Source organism: Zootermopsis nevadensis, unplaced genomic scaffold (assembly GCF_977971745.1).
Source record: "Zootermopsis nevadensis isolate Lab colony 2312 unplaced genomic scaffold, Znev_1.0 Znev_ptg000022l, whole genome shotgun sequence".
NCBI classification, from domain to species: Eukaryota; Metazoa; Arthropoda; class Insecta; order Blattodea; family Termopsidae; genus Zootermopsis; species Zootermopsis nevadensis.
This window is the reverse complement of record NW_028259154.1, coordinates 12,795,045-12,821,487: the sequence shown is the minus strand read 5'-3', so window position 1 is coordinate 12,821,487 and position 26,443 is coordinate 12,795,045. Positions and strand designations below refer to the sequence as shown.

At 36.9% G+C, this 26,443-nt stretch overlaps 1 protein-coding gene across 3 annotated transcripts in view; it reads right to left on the bottom strand.

The window, feature by feature from the left end:
- Positions 1–2,136: 2,136 nt before the first annotated feature.
- LOC110832657 (lachesin) overlaps positions 2,137–26,443 on the bottom strand; it is a 509,136-nt gene continuing 484,829 nt past the window's right edge. For all 3 annotated transcript variants that reach the window (XM_087353324.1, XM_022069833.2, XM_022069832.2), the window contains 5 exons: positions 15,309–15,483; positions 9,738–9,865; positions 7,723–7,924; positions 7,202–7,323; positions 2,137–6,511 (listed from right to left, as the gene is read on the bottom strand). In XM_087353324.1, coding sequence (XP_087209450.1) covers positions 7,205–7,323; positions 7,723–7,924; positions 9,738–9,865; positions 15,309–15,483 — 624 coding nt within the window. In that variant the 3' untranslated portion in view covers positions 2,137–6,511; positions 7,202–7,204. The remainder of the gene's footprint in view (positions 6,512–7,201; positions 7,324–7,722; positions 7,925–9,737; positions 9,866–15,308; positions 15,484–26,443) is intronic.

Sequence of the window (26,443 nt, the reverse complement as noted above, 5' to 3'; positions counted from 1 at the left end):
GAACTTCTCAATTCTTTTGACAAGAACTTCTCAATACTTAGGACAAGACGTTCTCAAGACTTGGGACAAGAACTTCTCAAGACTGTGGACAAGTGTCTTCTTAAGACTTTTGACACGAACTTCTCAATACCTGGGACACGAACTTCGCAAGACTTGGGACAAGAACTTCTCAAGATTTCGGACAAAAACTTCTCAATACTTGGGACAAGTGACTTCTCAAGACTTGGGACAAGAACTTCTCAAGACTTGGGTTATGTGATCTCTCAAGACTTGTTACAAGAACTTCTCAAGATTTGGGACAAAAACTTCTTAATACTTGGGACAAGTGACTTCTCAAGACTTGGGACAAGAACTTCTCAAGACTTGGGACAAGTGACTTCTCAAGACTTGGGACAAGAACTTCTCATGACTTGGGACAAGTGACTTCTCAAGACTTTGGACAAGAACTTCTCAAGACTTGGGACAAGGGACTTCTCAAGTCTTGGGACAAGAACTTCTCAAGACTTGGGACAAGTGACTTCTCAAGACTTGGGACAAGAACTTCTCAAGACTTGGGACATGTGACTTCTCAAGTCTTGGGACAAGTGACTTCTCAAGACTTTGGACAAGAACTTCTCAAGACTTGGGACAAGGGACTTCTCAAGTCTTGGGACAAGAACTTCTCAAGACCTGGGACAAGTGACTTCTCAAGACTTGGGGCAAGTTACTTTCTGCCTGTATATTCGCTTCTATGCGTTTCTTCACCTATTGTTTTCGGACGCTTTTATGTTCACTTACTTTACTTGCTAGATATTCGCCATAGTCATTTGCTATAGCATTGCTTCTTAAGGCGTCCATCATTGAGAAGATGCTATGTCTGTATTTGTAACTGAGGTACACATTGAGTGGCTGAGTTCAGAGGTAACGTCTATTGAGAGTTATGAGTTCTAAGACTCAGTAATCTATTTTACGTTATGTTAAACGTGTGAAGTGAGATAAATGGTGTTCTAGGGTAAGTGGCTAAAGTTCTTTTTTTAAATGTCATACGGTGTGTGAAGTGTAATGCGATTTGAGTTGCGACGAGTGAATTTTTGGTTGTTAGGTTTGATGGTGATTTTTGATCAGTGCAGATGCGTGTCATATGGACGAGTTTGTAAAAGAAAGGGAGATGTGTCAGAAATTTTAAAGAGAGGGTTAATCGCAGATCGATCGACGGCGGAGCGCGTTGTGATGATTGTGGTGTGCGTGGATGTGTGCCAATTGAGCGTTAGGAATAAATGTGTCTGTTATTGTTGTGCGGATTTTTTTTGTAGTTGATTTTGTTTTAAATGTTAGGTTAGTTTAATTTATGCCAACAAAATTTATGTTATATGAGCTGAGTTTATATGGATAGTGGTAGTTAAGTTAGGTTAGGTGAGTTCCTCTGAAAAGTGATGTTTATTGAGATAAGTTGAGGCGATATAATGTTCAGTTAGCTAATGTTAGTTGAGGTTTGAGTTATTTGGAGAGATCTATTCATTTGAGATGAGATTATGTTGCAGTAGGTTAGTTGTGTTAGATGGGAAGATAATTTTATGTGACGTAAGGTGACCTGAAGTACCAACGGTTTATGTAAAGTGAGGTTAGGTAATACGAGTTTAAATGTTAGTTGTGGTGAGGATGAGTTGAAGATAACAGATGTAATTGAGATATCAGTTAAACATGGGTAAGGTGATGACAGGAGAGGTGAGAATGGTAGCGATGTAAAAAGAGATGAAGAATTTTGAGTTGTAATTTATCTTATGAGAGGAGCGTTGAGGAGATGGCTAGTGATGTATTTGGCATGTGGTGACATGTGATGTACGAGTGGATATGTGAAGTGAGATGTGACATGCGGGTTTCAGTGTGAGTTTGTGTGACAGGTGCGTGATGTGGAGAGAGGTGTGAGGAATCTTTAAAGTTTTGTCACAGTGTTTTATTCATAATTGGAACACTGTTGGACATGGTTAATACTGTGATTTACATTTGATATACCCGCTTAGATCAGTATTAGGATTGGTATATTCTGTCCGTCTGTCGCGTCTTTAGGCCGAGAAAATAGTTCTGGAAATTAATCATTGACCATAGGAACTATTCGTAAGGAGTGATATTGTAATTTAAATACATTAATAATACCAATTACTTATACGAAATGGATTTTATTTAATTTATGTTACAATTGAAATTAATCGTATTTATATTTACATAAGAACTTACACCCCATTCACAAAAAATATAATAGCAGAAAATATTATTATACTGATTAGGAAATAATAACCGTTTAATATTTCACATTTGTAGACTAACATAAATGTGGTATTTGGAATTTGATGTTTTTACATCCTTCGTTAAAAGTGTACGAAAAATGATTTTATTGATTGTGTACTTCTAATGCATAAACAAAGGTACAATTATCTGAATTTAATCTGTGTAGGTAACATTACAAAAAATAAAACTAAAATTTGTAATTTTAATTAAAGAAATTTCCTTTATCTACCATTTAAAAACTAAGAAACTTTGGATACAAAATTGAAGCTGTAGTTAACGTTTCAGTTTTATGCATTGTATGATGGACATAGACTCTAGTAAGGAGACAATTGTCTTAACAGTAAGACATTTGTTTGCAAGAAATTGGTAACATGTACGCAGTCAAAACTAAAGTTAAAAGTTGAACAATGATAAAAATATATAAAAAAATTTACAATAAAATCAAAGGCCTGGAAGTAAACATATTTCAGATAACCTGTACCCAAATAAACACAGACATTGGCTATTACAAATGATCTGTTTTACGGAATATATTACACACTGTATAAGCATTCCATTAGCACTTTTCACTTTAGCATCAATATTGAGCTGTGATGTTAAAACCACAAAATGTTCCTTATTTAATTTATACACAACTTCTGTTCACGCATCTATGAAGAAAACTGTTTTGAAATAAATATGTCTACCTGTAATTATATTACTCTGCCTTTTGCCTTATTATGGAGCTACTTAAATATTAAGCTCTGTCTATTTAAAAATTAATTTTTCACAGAATATTACCTTTTTGAATTTTGGCTTTAGAAACTAGCATCACAGTATAAAATCAAGACTGCGTAATCTTAAACTCAAAAATTACTTGGTCACTCAGTTTCAAATACATTTCAGTAATGCAATTAAAACCTACTTGTAAATTAATTACATTGAAAAGTAAATTAAAATATATTACATTAACTAAACCTGTCACACTTGTTTGCAAGAAATAACGAAAAATTATACTCCGTTACGATTAATCAGTGGTGATATAACAGTGAGCTTAATAGAGAAGAAAGTTGACAAAATAATACAATATTAGCGGATAATGCACCTTTTAATCCATATTACCAGGATAGGTCAGAAATTCGGAACATTAAATCATCGTTAAATTTTATAGTTTAAGAACATTTACGGAAAATAGAAAATAATTTCACCTTCCAATCGGAAGTAGACAGCAGAATACACTGAAAATGAAGGATTCCAAATAATTCAATTCTTCTAAAAGACATCAGAGCACCTCCTCCAAGTCTAGTATAGATGAATGTAGCAAGAAATCTGATACTACTGCGTAACGGGCGAGTCTCTGAGATTCTTCACGTCAGAACATCTATGAAAAAAGTGCATTGCGCAAATATTTTCCAGGTATCTCGCTTTCTGGAAATGCGAAAGTTATTTATTTCTTCATAAATCAGACTCAGAGAAAATCAAAAATTAAAATCTTGATGGAAGTGTGTCTCTAAAGAAGGAAATCATTAACAAATTTGTAATCAAAACTAACTCACCAATACGCCAACAATAATGCCCTTGCTGTAGAAGAATAGGGAAACTCCACGTTTTAGCAGAAGATAGCTTAACAAGAAACACTGTATTAAAACGTAATCTGCGATGTTTGGTGCAGGAAATACTCTTGCAAAGAGTCTCATGAACTTATACAGCAGAACACATTTATAACGAGCACGGTTATAACGATATCTCCGCTATTGCGAGCAAACAGAGAAGAGATGGTTGGAAATGATGCACATGATATACATCTTTTTTTGAAATTGGAGCATGGAGATACAAATCCGAAGATATCCCTCCTGGTGCTTTACACGAATATCTAAAATTTGATATTATCTATGATGAACGACAAAAATAAACAATGAAGAGTCCAATGTAACCAACAATGACGAGAATGAGACGAATGATTGCATTTGCAAATTCTGACCTGTAACTATTCTGACTCAACTGGTTAGGTTATAGTGGCCTGGGATGAATAAATGTGCGTGGGTGGGGTGTCTGGTACCCTTTCAGTTGGGTAGTGTACTTTGGAGAAAATTTTAAATAACGTCATATTACTTGAAAAGATGTTTGTTTACTTTCTGTAGTACGTAAAAATTGCAATAAGAACAGTCCAGCTTTCTGACCTCCTGTATTTGATTTGCCTTATTCAATACATCTAACACAAGGTGCATATTAGAAAATTTACGTACACCAGGGTGTGTGAATTACACTTGAAAGTATTCATTGCCATGACGGTGGTTTTCTGCAGGTACACTGACCTGATAATTCATCACTACACACATACTGTGATTTCGTAAGAACTAAAATAAATACGAATAACATTCCATTAAGAGTATGATATTGTGGGCAACTTCCATAGCAGACGAAACATGAATTAAACCATTCACATGAATCTTGAACCGAGGGCTAAACTGCAAAAAAATTAATTTCTTGGACAAAGTTTCATTTTACCTATGTACACTTTTCAGGCAACTTTCAGCACGATTTTAAAATTCTTTACGAATGGAGAAAAATTCTTAAAACTATTAATATTTTTTGTCATGAATTAAATATTATATTATTGAAACCATTATTTAATAATATATTTCCCAACAAAACTGTTTACAATTCAATATTTAAATTTTCATATACATTTCTTTTACATCTAGTAACGTTATGTAACTGACGAAATCACTTTTTCTCTGCAGACTTTATACTTACGAAACAATGATCAAAAAGAAAGCAAGGAGTTGTGTCCTGATATTACTTCCTCTCAATACGTTTGTTTTTCTCTGTGTAAATCTTTAAATTCAGCAGCAGAGAAATAAACAGTCTGAGAATCTTTTAGCCTACGTCTTTGTCTTCCAGTCTTAACATCAGAATTAAGTTCATACGATGCATCTGCGTTCTCGGAAATTTTCCTAACAGATCGTTGTAGCTGACATTAGGTGACATTTCACGGATGTGGGAAGCAAATTATTAAATAATGTTATGCACTTTATTCCCTTTAAAAATTAACATTAAATGCTAATTTGTTAGCAGTGGAAAACATTTTCGTAAAATCAACTATAGGAAAAAAGCTAACACTGAAACTGAAAAAAAACCGAATGAGATATGTTAGAGAATCTTTCTTCACTAAAGAATGGAACATTTCGGGTTCCCAAAGTGAGGACACTTTACTTTTGACGCTATTAAAATAAATTAAGATTTTATAAATTTACAGAATAATTCAAATTTATAGCAATCTTAATAAAAATGGGCATCAAAATAATCATTTACAGTTATGTATCAATATTAAAAAAGATATTTATAATTTAAATGTTCTGTAAATAAAATATTAAATATCAGTTGTAAATCGAAAAGAAAAATACCACAGAATTTTAACATACTTGCACCAAAATTTAATTCACTTTCCACACAAGCTGTTACGCAATATAATTATCTGAGGGGAAACCTACATTATAAGAACTATTTATTTATTTTACATGCTGAGTGGGGAGGGGACATGCATTTTTGGAGTGAGTACATTAATAGCAGATTTGAACATAACGTGTAGGTCATACGAAAAATACAACTTTTTGTTATTACTTTACCATAATACAGTGAAAAATTATTATATATCGTTGCAACATTATTCAGATGGTGGTGTCAATAAAAGATACTGTTTATATCCAAACACTTCCAGGGATTTGAAAGAGGGGTTATATATCACTTTTGAGAACACCGACGCTATTATTAATTAAATTGATTTCTCTTATCACCTTAGTCTTCATTGTCCTTTATCACTTTGTCTACCACACAAAAAGATAGGTTTAAACATTTTGCTCTATTAAAAACATTTGGTTTTTAATAAGTAATTGCATTCCTTCGTCTGTTATTCTGGAAGTGGGAGAGAAATAGATCCTCCTAATACGTCACACTTTATTAAAAATTTGTCAGATTCACTTCGCACTGTCACTTCTAAAAAGTTGGTATATTACATCCACGTAATTGAATCAGTTCAATAATTCCATTTAAATCTTCATGTTTTTTTGTAGATAAGTTGGCTGGTTAAAGGATGGACACAATCTTTAATGTTGAAAAAAATATCTTTACTGCACTTCCTAATTTGTCCACGTGTTCAACGGTATTATATTCTGACTGGACTGCTTTAGTTGCCTCGAATGTCGCTTCCAACCAGTGTTTCATGTCACAGGTTATTTCTCATAAAAGTTCCATCACAGAGACACATCTGAAATCAATAACGTATTATTGAAGAGCCAGCGTGAGCATTTGAGGGTGTGGACTGAATTCCACTGCTCTCTGAACATATGAACATCATTATGAACGTTCGTGTTCCGTAAAATGAGTGGCCATGCGAAGACGCAGAAGAATTCTGCTTAATGCAATTACTTCATATTCGTTATTGGAGAAGAGAAATTGTAAGGGTTAATTATCTATAGAATGGTGATTAGCGAATACAGGACGTGAAACGAATTTTGTCCCCAAAACAGGAGGGACAAAATGTCTTCAAAATTTCAAAGTCACAAAAAAAATTAAGCTAATAATCATAGGAACGCAGGTCAACATTCTGATTGCTACAGATGCTCCAAAGCATTCAAAGTCAAATTTATGAAAGCAAGTCTCACAAATATCCTTTGAACCACAACTTCAAAATCTAAATAACTTCCCGCAACTTAATATTAATATAAATTATACATGCAGCGACTTAAATTAATATATCACCTGTACTGAAGGCACATGAGATGCTGAGAAAATAATTCGAGCATCACACTATCTCAAGATATAATGCGTATTACGATTTTTAAAGCAACAATTTATATGTAATGTGACGTTACGCTAAGTTCATTGTGAACCAATTTTAAAAAGCTCATATGTTAGTTACGTTGCAATCTGCAGCGACTGAATAATTTGTACTTACGTTCTATAAGTGACAGAACACAGTAGACACTATGATCCACAGTGTTGCCAACATTGTCCGACACGGAGACAAGGAGAACGAATCTGAACTTCCGATGAGTTCCATGTCTTCCATTTTGGGTTCTGAAACAAGCGACAGATGGCAAAATATACATCAGGATGGGAGCTTGGACGTTCTGATGTGTGAATGGAAGATGGATTTACTGATGTAGGTTAGCTGAAAAGAATGGATATATGGAAGAATGGGTGGATGATAAAGGGGTGGAGAAAACTGACGGATAGTTGGAAAGGATGGATTGAAGGGTGGGTGGACACATTGATATGCGGAGTGGGGGTCTGACGTGTGATGAAATTGATACCTACACTAAAGGCTGAATGTGTGAGTGGATAGACGGGAAAAAAATTGTGGGCGAATGAACAAATGGTTAGTCCTGGACATGTTTTACATTAGGATAATTTATTTTTTTGTTATAACTGAAATCCATATATAATTTCTTATGTTAGTAGTACTCAGTACTCTACCTGCACCGCTAGTGTAGAACTGATAGAGGTCCGACACCTCGTTCCAGCCGTACTTATTCTTGGCTTGGACAATCGCTTCGAAAACGGAACCATGATCAAGTCCTTTTATGTTGTAGGACATGACGTGCGTGAAAGTCTCGTCATGAGGGGCCGGTAGTATGACGTCATGCCACTTACCGGGATGTTGGTACGTCTCGTTCATCTGCAAACACACGTGACAAGGTGTGCCAACGGAACAACAAAACTACAGAATGCAGCAACACTGTAAGAATATCATATGTATGTGAATTCAGGTCCCTTGTAACCACAACAGATGGAGGCGTATTTCATGCATGTAAGGTAGCTACAAATATACACGAAATATGCAGCCGTAGACAGCTGACAACGGTGGCCAGAGACCAGTAGCTTCTCGCAGAAGAACGTCAGAATGTTACTAAGTGCTGCACAGAAAGTCTCTAAGGAGGATTAAGAAGAAGTAAATGCAAAAATGTGTAGGTAGGTATATACGTTCATGTCTTGTCACAGAGCTGCATAAATTTGAAATATTCACTCAATGCTTAATATTAGGGAACTTAAATTTGTGAGAATAAGATAGATGGGGCATGTAACACACATAGGACAGGTAAGAAATTCACAGAAATTAGTTTAAAACATAAAATTAACAGACTTCTTGGAGGACCTAGAAATAGACGGTATGATATTGAAGAAATTAGGTGGAAAACTATCGTCTGGATTCATCTAAGAACGGTGTCTAGCGTCTTATGCATAACACACCAATGAGCATTCGGATAAAAAAACAAATAAAATACGGGAAATTCATTGACCACTAGGTTCTCAAGGTCCATGCTCCATGTAAAAGTAAAGTAAAGTTTGTCCCGCTATGTGCCATGTAGGCGCTTGGGGGTGAGAGGTAGTATAGCTCCTCCCTTCCTTGACCTCGGCACTAGATGGGGGTGAGTGATCAGCATCACGCCCCGGCCGGCTTTACCCCCGAGAAAGGACCCCGGTACCCATTAGATTGGAGGCTGAGTGGGCCCCAGAGACGGTCTGGACGCAGAGGCTAGAGGAAAATCCTCTGCCCCCATCGGGGATCGAACCCCGGTCGTCCAGCACGTAGCTAGTCACTATACTGACTGAGCTATCCCGTCTCATCCATGCTCCATGTAGTTACACAAATATATATTAGGCACTACGTAAAAGACTTCTCTTCGTGCCATGACTTCAGTTTTCCTCTTGGGCAGGTTTATTTTAAGTTGGCCCCTCAGCTCCGAGGCACGGAGGAAGCAGACGGTCTATTTGTTCGGCAGATCTCTAGAATACACAGAGACACGGACTGCTCTGGTCGATATGTCCAATGGAAGGTCCTGTGGGATACAATGTGATCGATACAGGACTGATTGTACGCTGTGAATACTAACAGCGTGTCCTCGCTAGTAAGGACAGCAGCGACTAACGTCAGCTTTCAGAATTCTTTATTCGTTCTGGAAAGACCGATCGGTTTCAGTTCAACGTTGCAGAAAGTCGTACAATCAAGTCGAATGTTACTTTCAACATTGTCCATAGTCTTGATTATTTGATAAAAGCCACAACGTTTAGGAGACTTTTTCTACCTCCGTCATGAGGTTAAGGTAAGGAGAAATGGGTTCCTACGCTATTGGGGATATTTTAGACGGGACTAGGTCCAGTGATGCTGACTGTGATGGGCGTTTCAATCCCACCATTTTAAATTATCTAAAAATAATCAAATGTTGTTTCACAGGTCTCTGAATTTTTGTGGAAGCAATTCCTCTTGAATAATAATCGAACACATTTTTAACTCCACATTGCCGCTATAGAATGCCCATTTTTATCGCTCAAATTCGTACTTGTTGTATTGAGAAACTAGCCTAATCTGGGTAAATCTTGGGACACTCGGTATAAAACGTCTTATAATTTCTGTGTAGCCCACTTACGTATTAGCGCAAATTAGTTTAAACTTAGAAATTCTTGGGACAATCAAAAAAATAAAATCTTACCATTAGTTTCCTGTACAGCAGACGGACTTCTTCCAGTAGCGGGTAGCTCTCGACGACCCACGTAAGGTTGTAACTGTCCAATGAGCGGCTGAAAGGCGCACTGCGAAATTCTGCTGGGCTGGGCCGCCCTGCAGAACAGGATCACGCTACGTCAGCGTCGTCCATATAAGCTACACATCTCATCCCACATTTGTTTGTGTTATATTTCAAATCCGGTATCACCTCGACAGATAAAAGTCGACAAACGCAGGACCGTCTTCTATACTATCCTGTCACCCCATCTCCTTTAAAGATGGTGACTGTCTTCTGGGTTGTAGCGCCGTGTATTCTTGTAGAAGGTTACCATCGTCAGAGGTCCTTGTTGCTTCCATAATCAGGGCGATGATTCATTGCTCTGATAAAGGAGGCAATAAGGACCTCTGAAACGCTACGGCGTTACAACCGAGAAGACAGCCATCTTTGGACTCACCGTCGTTAAAATCTCAAATCATATTTGTTTTAAAGATACTCTCATATAACATACGAGGTGCGATCGGAAAGTTTCTAGACTGCGCCTATAAAAACCCGTACACTTATCTCAGGTATTAAATTCATCTATTACCCTCGAAGTAGTTCCCCTGGCAGTGAACACAACGATCCCAGCGCCGCTGCCAAGCCTGGAAGCATCCCTGGAAATCTTTCTTTGTCAGCCTGTCAAGCACCATCTGCGATTCTGCCTGAATCTCTTCTATCGTCTCAAATCTCCTTCCCTTTAGCTGAATTTTCATCTTTGGGAAGAGGAAGAAGTCACACGGAGCTTAGAAAGAAAGTTGGGGTCGGTTCTTGCAAGATCTTTGAGCTCCTGACAAACGAGAAGTCGATTCTGCTTCTGGTCCTCAGACAGGATGCGTCGCATGTGGAGTTCTTCCTTTAGAATCAGCTGACAGGTCCCATAGCCTATCCCAACAATGTCGCACAAGTCGTTGATGGTACGACGTCGATCTTCGTGAATGGCCTGCCGAATCTTCGTAACATTTTCGGGCGTTGTGCTCGAAGATGGTCGTCCAGAACACTCGTCATCATCGACAGAGGTTCGGCCATTTTTAAAACGTGAATGCCACACAAAAGTTTGTGCACGACCCATTGCGGACTCCCCAAATGCTTGCTTTAGCATTTCATAGGTTTCCGTAGCCGTTTTGGCGAGTCTTTGGCAAAATTTGATGCACAAGCCATTCCGAAATCGCAGGAGGGTCGGTGTAATGCACTACCAAAACGCCCGTAACTAAGAAACAAATGCTAATTCGATGATGCCGGCTGGCACACTGATTCACTATGAATGTAGGCCGCACCCCCTAGCGGCAGAAGCTCGTACTACATCCGGTTCGCCCGCTATTGACACAGTCTAGAAACCTTTCGATCGCACCTCGTACACAGTATATGCAGTTATGCAACATTAAAAAAAGATAAATTAAAAGATGTGTAATTGAGCAAAAAGTTATTTAATTAATATATAATGCGTTTGTGGCAAAAGTGTGAAGAAATTTTATGTAGAAAGGAATAATAAATTACTTGAGTTTAATGTTTCGCATATATAACTGTATTAGAAAGTTTCCTTCGTGACACAAACTGTATTGAAATCTACGAAACGTAAATTAGTATAATCACTGCCATAATTCACAAGATAATAACCCACTAGTAGCGTGCCAGTATGAAAATGTAATGCTGATTTCAATTCATATTTTGTGAAGTCATGTATAAGCCACACAGAACAATTTATATTCAAACGTCAAATAAAATAATATAAAAAGGGCCTACATTATGATTCCGAACATGAATTTTTTTAACTGGATGTGACAAATCGAAATCTTTCATACAAGCGTTATTAAGTGGATAAATGGCGTCTCTGAATTACTATCCTTTGAAGGTAGAACCCAAAGTTTCATCACCGCCATAAACAAGTCCGTGTAGTTCATGGTTATACAATATCATAAATTAACGAAAATTCAAGACCTTCACGGCTACACAAGAGAAACGAAAAAACTTTAAACAGAGACTATACAACTTTCCATCTTAATGTTAATATTTTATATTACTTTAGACTCAAGTTTAAGTCAGGCATTTCCCATCTTTTCATATCCACGAGTATTTCTCCACCTGTCAGAATGTTTTTCCTCTGCAGACAGTGAGTGTTATTATTTCTGCATATCAAACCGAATGCTTGATTTCAAACGCCTTAAACTCCAAGCTTTAAACATACATTAAAAGATCCTTTATATTTTCCGACAGAAGGCTCTTCAAAATTTTCTAGTCTCTGACACATCTTCCCTAATTTATCATAATGCTAAGTTGGAACAAACGGGAAATGTAATTTAAACATTATACCATATTATAATAAAGACATACGTCAATACTTTCAGGTTGGTGAACCTTTGAGACTGTATGAACGTTCAAGATTTTATAGACAAATGGTAGAACAAGTATCTATGTTAAAAGAAAAAAAGCTACTAACACCGTGACCCCACAATCATTTTAGAAGTTGATAGTCGCGCTATTGCCAAGAAAGTTCCTGCCACTTTATTACACTCAAAGGTTAATTTTATTGTTCATAACAACTCTCCTATACACCTTCTTTTAGCCCGCTTAAGCAATGTTCACCAATGTCCTGCCACCAGATGTCTTCTCGATCAATTTTAATATCATTCTTCAATATACTTCTGTATCTCCGAAGTTGTCTGTTGCCTCCAAGTTTTCCAGTTACAGTTTTATTCTAATTTGTCTTGTCCCCGTGCGTATTATATGTTCCACCCTTTGCATCTTTATTCAAATAAATAAACAGCCAGCTTACAAATGGTGAACGAATTCATCCTCTGCAGATAAAAACCCACCTATAAATTCTTTAACTCTAAGTAATATTTAATAATTTAGTTCCTACCGCAAAGTAAACACTGCATTTAACGATTACAAAGATCAATCTGTTACAGCTATTTAAGGATTAAACCGTGTTTTTACTGAGATTCATACGAAACAAAAATTGGAGACTTACTAACGTTAAAACAGGTTGGACATATATTTACCAGTAGGCTTGAAACGGTTAAAAACAAAATGTAAAAATCAAAATTTGTTTTTTTGAGGTGTGAGGGCCTGGGGATTCATAAGAGATCGCAAACGGACATGCGACTAAAAAAAATCGAAATCCTTATCACGTTTTCGACAACAACAACGCTTTTAGGCACAGTAGGCAATGTTCTAATACAAACTGTTTTGATATTTTCGTTAAAACATCAAGAATTATCTCTGGCACGTCAACATTTGAAATCATACAGATAGTTTGGACACTGAGGTTTATATATATCGATATTTATCAGCACTGAGATATACACTCAGAGGAAAACACTGTAGTGTATTCGTTACACTTTAAGCCACAATTATCTGTGTGTTTGTCCACCGACATTTATGACTACGATAATAATTATAATTGAATCACTTGACGTGCTTACAGGCGCCAGTTACAGGCTCCAAACGACAAGATAAAATAAGTACAGAGTACATAAAACAATAAAAAAATTAAAACAACATTAAATATACATAATCAAACTAAACACTTTCTTGCATCGAAAAGGTGTCCTCAAAGGATACTTATATGGAATGGCAATTTATTTTGTACTTGAGGATGTTAAAAAAAATGTCACCGTCTTAAATAGTGTTCTATAATTTATATAACATAAAAGCAGATGGCTGTCTTCAGGCCTTAATGATGGAGGCAGCAAGTACCTCTGAAACGTCGGTAAACTTCTACCAGACTATACGGCGCAACAACCCAGAAGACAGCCATCTTCAGACTCACCGCCGTGAAACACCCAAATCCTACAACTTAAAATTAAATCATAAATACGTAAAACACTAAATTAAAAATTAAGATAGCACAAATTGTAATATTTTCATTGTATGTCCCTGTACCATTGAAATCAGTGAATGCAACATTATTTCACATTATTCAATTCAATCCATTTATTTAAGTGCTTGATAACAGCCAAATAAGGCCAAAAACTGTCAAGCACTGAACAACAGAACAGGATAAAGTATAATAATTAAATTAATTTCAATAATAATGAAAGGAAAACATTACAAATACAAAAACAAACAACTGAAATTAAATATTTAAATGTACCATATTAATAATAATAATAATAATTCAATGAAATTCATTTATTGAATAATAATTCACAAGTAAATTGGCTAAATAACATGCCTAAATAATATAATAATTAAATTATAATCAGTTCAATTATAAACAATACAAGATAACATACAAACATTAATAACACAATAAAAATAATTAGGACACACGGTGATTACGGTTGATATTTATATTATTTGTGTTCTCGGTATGTAGTTACGCCCTGTACTTCAATGCATATTTACAGGTTCGAATTTATGAACAATTATTAATATTGATTATTTAACCTGAGGGTTCATGTCTAGGCGAACACAGTACTGGACCGGCATAAGAAGTGGTTCTTGACCACTCTAACACTGGAATCGTGGGTACAAAGCCTTTCGTTTTTTTTCTGTGTTGTTCCGTCCTGTGTAGGCAAACGCCTTACAACAAGCTGATCAGCCATCTGAATCCTTCTTTCATCACCCACAAAGAGCTTCTATCCACAATGATACGAGTCCAGGGGTATTATATACCAGGTTTAGAACTTTGACGTAAATATTTTTAAACTAGCTACTGAGAATCGAAACCCAGCCTTATGGACCGTGGTCCATTAATTTACAGAATTATAATATTAGTTTAAAAATCTCAATGTTTACCGAGACTGAAGTTTTAAAGAACTTCAAAAGGAACCGTGGTAATTACCTTCTCTATATTTTACTTTTATACACGTCGTGAAGGAGGTAGTTAATTGCACTCCAGAGACTGGCATGTAAACACACGAGATTTATCGAAAAGCAACGCACTAATGTTTCCCAAGGCATTACTACAGTTTAAGAGTAAAGTTGATCTAACTCTGATACTCGAAAATAAAATTGTTGGAAACAGTTTAGAAGACTTTATTCCCATCACGGAGAGTTTTATCAGCTAAGGCAGTTAACGGCATAAGAAGCTCATATTCCCAGACTCATCAGCAGGCGTTCGAACCCCTGCACCCCAAACATCTACTGAGTGCTACCCTTTGTCTAATACAGATACGTTAAGTTGTACACGTGCCTAAGCACCCAGGTAAGGTAAATGTCTCTCTCTCTGCTTAAATACCAGGATACTGAGGTATATTGGGGGAGTTTCATCCTCCGGTCGCTTTGTTATGTAGGAAAATACACCTATTATCTTTTGGGTATAAGGTTGGGTGGGATCTAGAACTGGTAGCAGCAAGGAAGTTTGAACTAGGTAAGAATAGATTTTATGTCACGGTAATCAATTACCTAATTACTTAAAACCATCGACTTACTCACTGCAGTTTTTTAAAAGAAGTAGGAAGAGCATATTGGACTGAACAGTGTCAAGACGGAAACTTTATCAAGAAAATATTTGTGGTTTTCTGATACAATGGAGGCTGATAAATGATTATGAAGCTAATGGTCTCTTGTTACCTGACAGTTCCATATACTTCTTAGCACGTCCCAGCGAGTTATCTGCCACACAGCTATAGTTTCCAAAATCGGAACCCTGTACGTTGCGAATGTTGAGCGTATGTTTGTTTCCGCGTGACTCCATCTTACGTCGATCTGTTGGATCCAACAAGATGGTGTCTTGGTACCACATCAACTGAAAAACAAAAAATGTCTTTATGTTAGACACGTCTTATATTCGAAAAATAGATGATGAAAACGTGCAATAATTTTCAATGAAAATGTTAATATCCATCAGAAACAAAAGCACAGTTCTAATATTTCCATGTTTTTACCCCCTGCAGAACAGTTAGAACCACAGCAACCGTCACAAAATTTCGTGTTTCAAGGACACGCCGCAGCGCTGCCATTAATACAGCGTTGCTGGTTTTCAATGCTGCGATTTCTGAGCTGACCTTGCTCGACTGGGCTCACCTCTACGTATTGCAACGTCGTAAGATTCTTCTGTGACCTTGAAGCATGCAGTTTGGTGACGGCTACTATTAAACATAATAAACATGGCAGATAAATTGCCCGTAAATAACTTGCTCGAAGCAACGACGAAAATAAAATAGACCGAACCACTAAAGCAAAACTTTCCTTCCGCTTACTGTTTCGAGTAGTTCGTTAGTCTGTGACGAACGCAGAAGTTTATCGATTTCTTTGACATTTGTAGTTTATTTTATTTCCTGCGTAGCTCTGCGTATTTCGACCTAATAACTTTTAAACTGATTATAAGAAATTCACATTTGTTATGCACGACATGGCACTGGGGGATATCACACTTTCGTCATTTTTAATACACTGTTGTCAGTAATATCAACATGTCGACTGTGACAACGACTATGGTACTATAGTTAATATAGTATATATGGTGAGCCCTGATGACTGAGGAAGCAAAAACCTCTGAAACGTCGGTGAACTTTTACGAGATTAAACGGCGCAACAACCCAGAAGAAAGCCATCTTTTGAATCTGATAACTTTTCCTGAACAGATAATTCTCATAAGCAGTGAATGAATAGAAGGGAAATGGTATCAGAATAAGACAAAAAATAAGAAGAAGAACTGGAGTGTTTCATGGGGCATAAAACAATTGAAGGCGGACAGGTAAGTGCTGTCAGTGACAGCATTGCGCTTTCACTTCGAAACGAAATTTCTTCCTTTTTGTCTCCTGCCGCTTCTCTAAAATGCGTTTCATTTTATTCGACAATAACCTAAGGGACCATTATATTAGCACAGCATCACCTTAAAATAAAGAACTGTGTTTAAAATAAGAGGGGTTTCAACGCCCTAAACCAATGAATTTGCTATATTATATGACTGTCTAATTACAGTTACATTTCCCAGTCGATGCAAGAATTAAAATGTAAATATTTACTTGTATTTTTGTTTGACATTGTAAAAACGTATAACTTCGTGATGCAAGTATTTTATTTAAATTTGACAGTCAATCAACCGAACAAGAAATTATCTATGTTTAGGAAAAGGGGAGGTTAATTACAGTGTTAGAAAACACTGGACACACCAGTTGAAACGACGACACTCATAAACCATGAGATTAGAAAAGTGACGTTTAGTAAATCGATATTTTTCCCATTTCCTCCATTCGTGTCACACATCCAACTCATCTGATTTATCTGTACTTATTTACTTGATTTATATATTTATTTTTATGTGCGAAGGTACATTATACATGATTTGATACTATGTAGACCTATCAGATCGCATACTTCCGGGTCTTCCAAGTGTAAGAACCAGTTATTCGTATGGTAATGAGTATCTTATACGTTGTTTTGTATGATGTGAGACTTGGGCTCTTATTTTATGGGAGGGATAGATTTAGGGTGTTCGAGAACAGGGTGCTGGTGGAAGTATCGTGACCTGTGAAATAAGAGGAAGAATAAAATAATTGTTTAATTGAAATCTTAATAATTTTTGTTCTGCACTCGTGTTTGGTGACGATTTATTAGTTAAAGCGCTATCCAGTTTTCGAAGATGGTATAATATTAAAGCGTATCGTACAGAACACCGGCTATCTAATTACGTGTGTATATATTTAAATAAATCTTGACTTATTTTTGACCAATGAATAACTATTAGTTTCTAAAGAAAGACTTTGTTCCTTTGGCTATCTATATTAAATGGCTATGCAGTCTACTTCTCCATCAAATACTTTTATAGCCTGTAAAATAATGTTATACTTTGTTTCATTTATACTCTCACCTAAACGAGTCACGATATTATACTAAATGCCATCCAATACTAAATGTATTCTCTGTCTATAACACTTAAGTTGAGATATAACAGTGTTCTGAGATGTGGGGTACAAAAATACAAGTATTCTTCCAAGGAATTTTTCTAATTCCCAGTGTTTCGTTTTGAATACAACATATTACATCATAAAGCCATACAGGATTAAACGAGAAATCATTTACATATTTTCTTGGGTTTTTTTCATAAATAGTTACTTTATCCACAATACGTATTAAGGGATTCTAGCAAAGGACATATTATACTTGAATTAGTTTTTAAATTCTAATACTGAATTATTTTTTCGAATCATTCCCACGCCTGCGACACAGAAACAAAATTAGTTTTTCATAAACAGGCTAACGCTGAGACAAAGTATCTCATTTCTGAACCAACTAGGCTCGTGATTTTTAACTTCATTGCTACAGATTAAAATTTGATTACGCACAGAACTGAAAACAACGAGGCCAAATAGCTTTTAGAACTTTTCGGTATTCGACTGTGAAGGAAGTAAGGATTTTAGCAACAAAAACAATAATTACTTTCTCTCTGAGGTTTGCTAAGCTGTAGGAGGATTGTCCACGAGCTTTCCTAAGGATAACATTTGCACGTGCGGATAGTCGCAAGGACGTCGCAACATATCGATTTTAGTGGGTGGTAGTAAAAACAGCTTGCAGAGTAGTCGGTGTTCAGAGGAGCAGCTGACAAAGCTCTAGGGAGCTACGTGAATTCTATAGGGAGCGACTTGCTATTTGAAACCACAAGATGGGCCTTTCTTAGTTACAATCTTTATTAATTTCTCCAACAACTTTGATTTATTAAATCATAAGAGAGCTATGGTAAAGGAAGAACTTTCATATTTCATTCAGATTCTGAAGAAACCATTCTGCAGGTCAGGACATAACTGTTTCTCATCACATTAATCCAAGCTCTGAACATCGCGGTTAAACGGTTAACACTCTGGTTTCGTGTTCAAACAGTCCCGAATTCATTTTTCGGTCTGTAACATACAGAATGGGTGGGAAGTAGGCAGGCATTGAGAAATGGTTATAATATAGAAATATAGAGGTTATATCCATTTCTCAATGCGTACTTACTTCCCACCCATCCTGTAGACTATCCTAAGATATTTTTTCTTTCATTGAACTCCTTAAAACACAGGGAAAGTTAAAATAGGTCTCGACCACTTCCTTTCTGTATTCCTCACTCACAATCATACTAAATTAATATTTGTTGTTAAAAAGAGTCTTTAAATAAGCTAACAATAAGTCATTTACCGGAAATTAAAAGTTTATGATAATGTAGTCTTCTCCATCCTTATGCTGTACTCTGTTAAGTCCAAATATTCTTCATAGTACCTCCATCTCTCAAACACCCTCAGTCAAACTGGGATTTTGAATTCTCCTGGTGATGAAGATAATTATTGTGGTATTCTGGGTCGTGATGTCGTTTGATCTTCTCTTTAAAAATAGAGGCGATGCGTTCCTCTAAAACGTTGTTAACTAACTTCAAGGCCACACAGGGTCTCAACCTATAAAACCCCAATAGACACCCTCAGTCTTAGTCCTCAACAGTGTTCAACATATAATAAAATATCATTCGCCATAATCAACAGTTCGTGTTCATTTAGACGACAGAACTAATTAATTCCTCCAGTTATAATTTTATACGCTAAGAATTTTGACACTGACGAGATCACAAAAGGTTTGTTTAAGGAGAAAAAACTTTATGTGTCGGTGATTCATCTCTCCAGGCACGTGTCGTTAGTCACCTAACTGAGCCTTAGGCTCTCGGTAAACGCAACAATGTTAACAACTGACTGGTTAAAGTTGACCAACGATGTATTTTATCTGATCTGTCATGCCTTGTTCTAGGGTATCGAGTATCACTGAACCAAAAAAAGAAGGTACTAGACTTTATTTTTCAAAGTGTTCTCCGAGTTAATACAATCAACACGAACGCTACGCCCCTGCTGTACCTCCTTTAAAATTACTTCCAAAAGCTGCCCGATAGTAGCACCACTTGTAAAAATATTTTGGCATCCAGGGCGATTACTGAAATACTGGCAGTCTTGCATAACACACAAACAAAGCCACAAACAATCCTAATAAATACTGATGGATACCGCGATAGGGAACTTTAATCATGCTTAAAATGCAGTGCCTCTTACCACCAAGAGAGACAACTGTTTATGCAGATTGGATAAATTTCTTTTTAGCAATGTTGTGGCGGTAGAGATATCTAATCAATACTCCGTCCTCGGAGTATATAGTGTCATATTGATACGATGTTAGGGAAACACGATATTGGGAAAGTTTATGTGTTAGGGTAGGAGACGGACGTGCCCTTGTCTGTCTGAAAGCAAGGGACCAGCAAAGTACAGGAGAAGGGCGAAACGTGTCAGTAATCCTAGGTTTGTGTTCACTGTATGGCGACTACACACCCCTTCAACATGGGAAGAAAGGGGAAGTATGGGGTTCGTTGCTGGTAGCAGTTTGTAATAATATTTTCTGGGGGATGCAAGTGACTATCTGTGGACACACACGTTAAGAATTAGTCCAGTTCCAAGCATGATTTAGCCTGGAGCTTATGAATTGTTCAAGTATTTTTCTGGATACTAATACACGTGATGCTCTTGTCATATGAATTTCAGGTTAGATTTGTTTTCTAAGAAGTTACATAACTTTTAACGATCAATAACGGAAATACATATTGTTGCACATTCGTTTAATTTACATTTTTTGTAGTCATTTTATGTAGAAATGTAGCTTTATTACGGGGACCATTTAATTTGTTTTCATTAAACCCATACCACCATTTCTATTGTGAAACAATAACGTGTAGTAAAATCCTATTTACGACGGAGTTTCGAACGTGTTGTATCTCTGGAAACATTCTGAATGTGCAATCCGACAATATCCTTTTTGTTTTTATTTCAAATACAGTCTCTCAGGTTTACGAATTGGTTGATGAACATACATGCTTCTATCACACTGCTAAATTCACCTTCACCAAATAACGATATTAAAATTGTAAGCAGTCAAAAGTGAAGAGTTAAACATTCCTGACACACCGAGTAGCTGTTCCCCTGCATGTAGAAGGAAAGAGAGCTTCGTGTCGGACGCCAGAGGGCACAGATGTCTCCTCACTTATTAGTGAGTGTGGGGGAATCATTTATGAAGACACAGTAATTCCATTATGAGATCAGAATTGCCCTATCCCTGAGTAACCACGCAAAAATCTACCTCTGCTTTTTCGTATGTTACGATCGATGACATCGTTAAGAAATAAAACATTTTTCTGATCAAATTATATGAAAAATCTTTTAAATAATTAAAACACATTTATAACGCCGTGCATTCATATGTGATTACCAACGTTTCGGAAGAACTTACCATTCCATATTACACTCTGAATCTAACGCGCAATTAAGATTTCAAGCAGTGTTGATATCGTAAACAAGACAATAATTTAAGCAGCAGCTCGGCAGCGCTTCGCGGACTACTGGCTGAGAAGTATGGGACTAAACAACTCATTTTTCTGACTGAGGTACCCCAGCCTAACAGGTAATATTACACAACACACAAAATATAAATATTATTTACAATTAAATAAATTAACAAGTTAATATTCTTTAAATTAAAATTAATTTGGTATCTTAAGTGCAGATTTTGGCAGGGATCCCCTTAAGCTGACTAAAACAAGATAACACGGGCAAATTAAGTTATCCGAACGACTAAATCTCAGCAAAAACACGTCTCCATCCGGAATACAAAACGAGTATCTCATAGTTACGAGGGATAAATAATATTCTGTGTACTCTGAGCCTGACGTTCTTGTAACGTATCAAGGTTAGGAAAATTAAATTTTAATTAGAGACTTATAACATTGATATCGCCTCCAGCATAGCAAGTCATGACAAAAACGCAATAAAATTTATCTGGACAAATTTTTGTGCTTGTGACTATTTTCCGAACAAATATATTTACTTCTGATTAAAAATAATGCGCGGTATATACTGGATGCAACTTCCTGTTTAGGGTGCAAAGTAAAAACCAGAAAATCATGCTATGTAGGCCTATCAACAACACACTTACTGAGATTATAAATATCCTGTTCTTTATTCCATTTTTATGGCATTCCCTTTTCCTTCATTCGTTTCTTCGTGTTTGCTTTCCCCAATAATTCATAAGAATAGTCTACGTATTTTAATCCGAATCTTAGAAATTATTTTGCACATATGAAGGTCGGTCAACAAGTTCCAAAGAAATAAAATTATAAATATTAAAGATCATTTTTATCCGCATTAAAGAGTTTCCTTTCAATGTTAGTAATACTACGTTTTTGATAAAGGGATGCTTCAGTCTAACACAAATCCCTTTTGTTCTCATCTTTCGGTACAAAGTTACAGAGAGACAGAAGAGAAGTATTTTGAGGACATAAAGTAAATAACACCCTTTTCCAACCTTGAAAACAGAAACCCTGAAAACATCTCTAGTTACTTACAATTCATGAAGCATCCAAATAAAATCGTTTAAATAGCCCAAGTTATGGAGTAGTAGTGGAAGAAGGATTCCACAGAAGCAAATACAATTTACGAGAAAAAACACAAAAATAAATAAACGGAAAACGAAAAATGACGTAAAAGGAAATTCCAGATTAAAAGGTCCTGGACACTTTGTGGACTTGAAAGAAGTTAGGGGAAGGTTTAGGATAGGGTGGTAAAATTCCATTATATATTAGGGTTGTCTCAGTAGCTGTATATTGCCCTTGGAGGGCGATCTTAAGAGGGGAGGGTAATGTTGGCGCGTTGAAGAAATTGAATGAATACGTAGAAACGGACAAACTAGGGACTCTGTTCCCTTACAGAGTTTATATGCCACTCTCTGTCCCCTATACTTCCATCAGCTCCACCCAATGTCACCCCCATCCACGCTCATTTGATCCCTTAACCATCCCTTCAAGGGAATGAAATAAAACCTAGCGCAACCATTACGAGTTTTATTTATCTCCTTCTCACCCTCTGAAAAAAAACTCCGCACATCTTACCCTCCCTCATCCCCTCCACAAATAGCATACACCCTCAACTTCCCACGCCGACCAATAAGAGCGTAGAATAAAATTCGTTTTATATCCGTAGGATCACTCTAATAAAATTACAAACGGTGAGGAAATCATACCAAATGCAGACATTTCTCTCTTTTTTTGGGGTCTATTTGTAAAAAAGTTTCTATAAAATATAGGGACAAACGCCAATTTTCTATCCCCTGTGGTAAGCACACAAAGTACTTTAACCTTTCACTCATTCCAGTTAAAATATATGAACATTGCTTCCATTTTGATTCATTTTTAAAACGAATTCAATCAAGTGGAAATTCCGTAAAGGAAATATAAAGGCATCACATACGTAACATTAGCGAAATTAAATTTATTTAATTACGTTGACACATTTAAAGATAATGAAAGATATATCGTTAGCAATGATAAGATTTGGGTTGGCAGACACTTTAGTAACATGCAATTGATTGAAGGTTTGTCCCGCGATGTTTTTCAGTTCTTTGCCAGAAGGGAAGAAGACACTATTACCATTAAAGATACTGTGTCAATGATTCATCGACATTATAAAATTCAGTAATGTGCAAACACTTTTGTGCCTGTTCTTGGGAAAGGTTTTCAGCAGCTGAATTTGAGTTTAAGTAACTTTTTCATGAATGGTCCACGATATATGTATAGAAAAGAATTAATCCAAAACGTTTAATATGTTTTAATTAAGAACCATTTCGGACTGAACGTTTAACTACACGCGGTCTTGACTCCATTATATAGAGGTGAAGATTTGCTAAATGCTAGGGCCGCTTTACCCCCGCGGAAGGAGCCTCAAACACCATTTGCCAGAAAAATGGAAAAGTCCCCTTCACCTTCCACTAAACTGTGATCCACCTCAACTGCCTAATCAAATTTTTTTTCCAGAGAAATATAACTTCGTACTTATGAAAATGAAACAAAGGAAAACAATAAGGGATATATTTAAGCCTTAATGAAGACGTTACGGGGGTGTTAGGTTCTTTATCGTAGCTTGACCATTAATGGTGATTAAGCAAGCACATAGAAGTAGGCAGTGGTGGTCTGATTCATGATAGTATCCATCCATTCAGTCTGATTGTGTACAAGTGTGGAAACCGAATTACGAAAATTACCAATTACCCATTACACAAATACCCATTACGAAATCCCAAGGATTGTTTGCATTCAGGACTTACATTCTAGTAAACATAGCAAACGAGTTCTGCAGTAAATACAGTACAATCCGGTTAAATGGGACATCGGTTAATCTGGGCAGCCGTTTATTTGGGGCAAATCTTAAAGAACAAACCTTTTTAACTCTTTAATTGAAACTTCGCGTAATTGGGGCAGCCGCTTAATTAGGCCAAAGTGTTCTAGCCCCGATGTGTCCCAATCAACCGGAATCCACTGCATATACGTATATAAGAGATCGTGGTTCCATGTGATATTTTAAACGCTGTAGGTTTCTGTTCAGTAAAGTTGTCTGATCCATGTAAATTAATGGTACACTGAACCTTACGGACACTTTATGGTCAGGGATACACGTCTGTGAATTGGATTGACAGGCGTTGTAAATTACAACCAGTCGCATGAGCACTTGGCGCTAAATTTGCTTCCATTAACGGGTTTTCTTTGAGCCGCTAGGTATACATCGTAACCGGGATCAATTTTCACAAAAAGAGGGAAAATATTCTGCAAGAATGGAATAAGGAAAAATATGTTAGAGTCTGTTTTTTCATCTTAAATCTGAGATTGCTACTAAACTGTGGTTCTTAAATCACGTGAAGAAACGCATCAATGGGGAATGTAAATTCATACAAAACAGTAACAGTTAAGTAACGAGAAGTAAACAGACCAGTTGGAAGACCTAGGGTTAGATGAAAGGAAGATATTTAAAATGCGTCTAAAGGAAACATGGTGAGAGAATTCATCGCCCTGATGACGAAGGCAGTATGACCTCTGAAACGTTGGTAAACATCTACCATACTACACGGCGCAAGAAACCAGAAGACAGAAATCTTCATACTAAGAATCGCCCTGATGACGGAGGCAGTATGACCTCTGAAACGTCGGTTAACATCTACCATACTACACGGCGCAACAACCCAGAAGACAGAAATCTTCATACTCATCGCCCTGATGACGGAGGCAGTATGACCTCTGAAGCGTTGGTAAACACCTACCAGACTACACAGCGCAACAACCCAGAAAACAGAAATCTTCATACTCATCGCCCTGATGATGGAGGCAGTATGACCTCAGAAACGTTGGTAAACATCGACCAGACTACACAGCGCAACAACCCAGAGGACAGAAATCTTCATACTCATCGCCCTGATGATGGAGGCAGTATGACCTCAGAAACGTTGGTAAACATCGACCAGACTACACAGCGCAACAACCCAGAAGACAGGAATCTTCATACTCATCGCCCTGATAACGGAGGCAGTATGACCTCTGAAACGTTGGTAAACATCGACCAGACTACACAGCGCAACAACCCAGAAGACAGGAATCTTCATACTCATCGCCCTGATAACGGAGGCAGTATGACCTCTGAAACGTTGGTAAACATCGACCAGACTACACAGCGCAACAACCCAGAAGACAGGAATCTTCATACTCATCGCCCTGATAACGGAGGCAGTATGACCTCTGAAACGTTGGTAAACATCGACCAGACTACACAGCGCAACAACCCAGAAGACAGGAATCTTCATACTCATCGCCCTGATAACGGAGGCAGTATGACCTCTGAAACGTTGGTAAACATCGACCAGACTACACAGCGCAACAACCCAGAAGACAGGAATCTTCATACTCATCGCCCTGATAACGGAGGCAGTATGACCTCTGAAACGTTGGTAAACATCGACCAGACTACACAGCGCAACAACCCAGAAGACAGAAATCTTCTTGTTCCATCGAAGTTTCAAAAACAAAATCTAGCAAACTTCTTGCACAATAATAGTACGTCAACAAATCTTACTAAGACTCAAAGACAGATGCGTGGCGTAAGGAAGATGACCAGAGTTTTGGACAACGTTTGAACGAGGTGACGAACTGAAAGCTATGCAGCAAGGTTAAAAAATTTCACAGATACGTCACTGATCACTCAGCTCACTTTTGCGCGGATTGTTTATGAATACCGTACCCCGCATTCACGTAATGCCTATTCATTCTTGAGGGTAAAACTTAAGTTGTTTAGATGGAAGACGCTGAGCAGCAGATGGCGCTGTATTATCCATTACTGTTTGTACCTTAGTCTTTGTTATAGTGAAGGAAAAGTTTCCTTTAGAGGTAAACTGCTTCCAGATGGTAACAGATTTAAAACAAGAAATTGAAAATCGTGTCAGGCTAACATCCCACACTCTCTACAGTTTATGTTTAAATCCTTGGCTGTAACTTTCCGAAGTTGACAGTACTGGGATTACTTGCTTCCAAGCGTTTCCTGTAGGTGGAATCACTGTTTTGTTAGATAACCAAAATATTAAGATTCACAGTAAAACGTATAATGATTACTGGTACTTACAGTTTTTATCCTTTATATATTATAGATGGGATTTTTTTTAAAAAACAAAAGATTATAGTCGCTCATATGATTAAGAAACACTCCAACTTTATGGAAAAAGAGCACCCCACAGTACTCTATTCAGAGATACATGAATACAGTTCCCTCTAATTGTTCAAGATCCATTTTAAAATTGTTGAGTATTGTGTCACCATAAAAACAAATTATCATACCATCTCTCGACACTTAAACCAGACCACAAATCGTGATGCACTGGTCAGTATTCTTCTA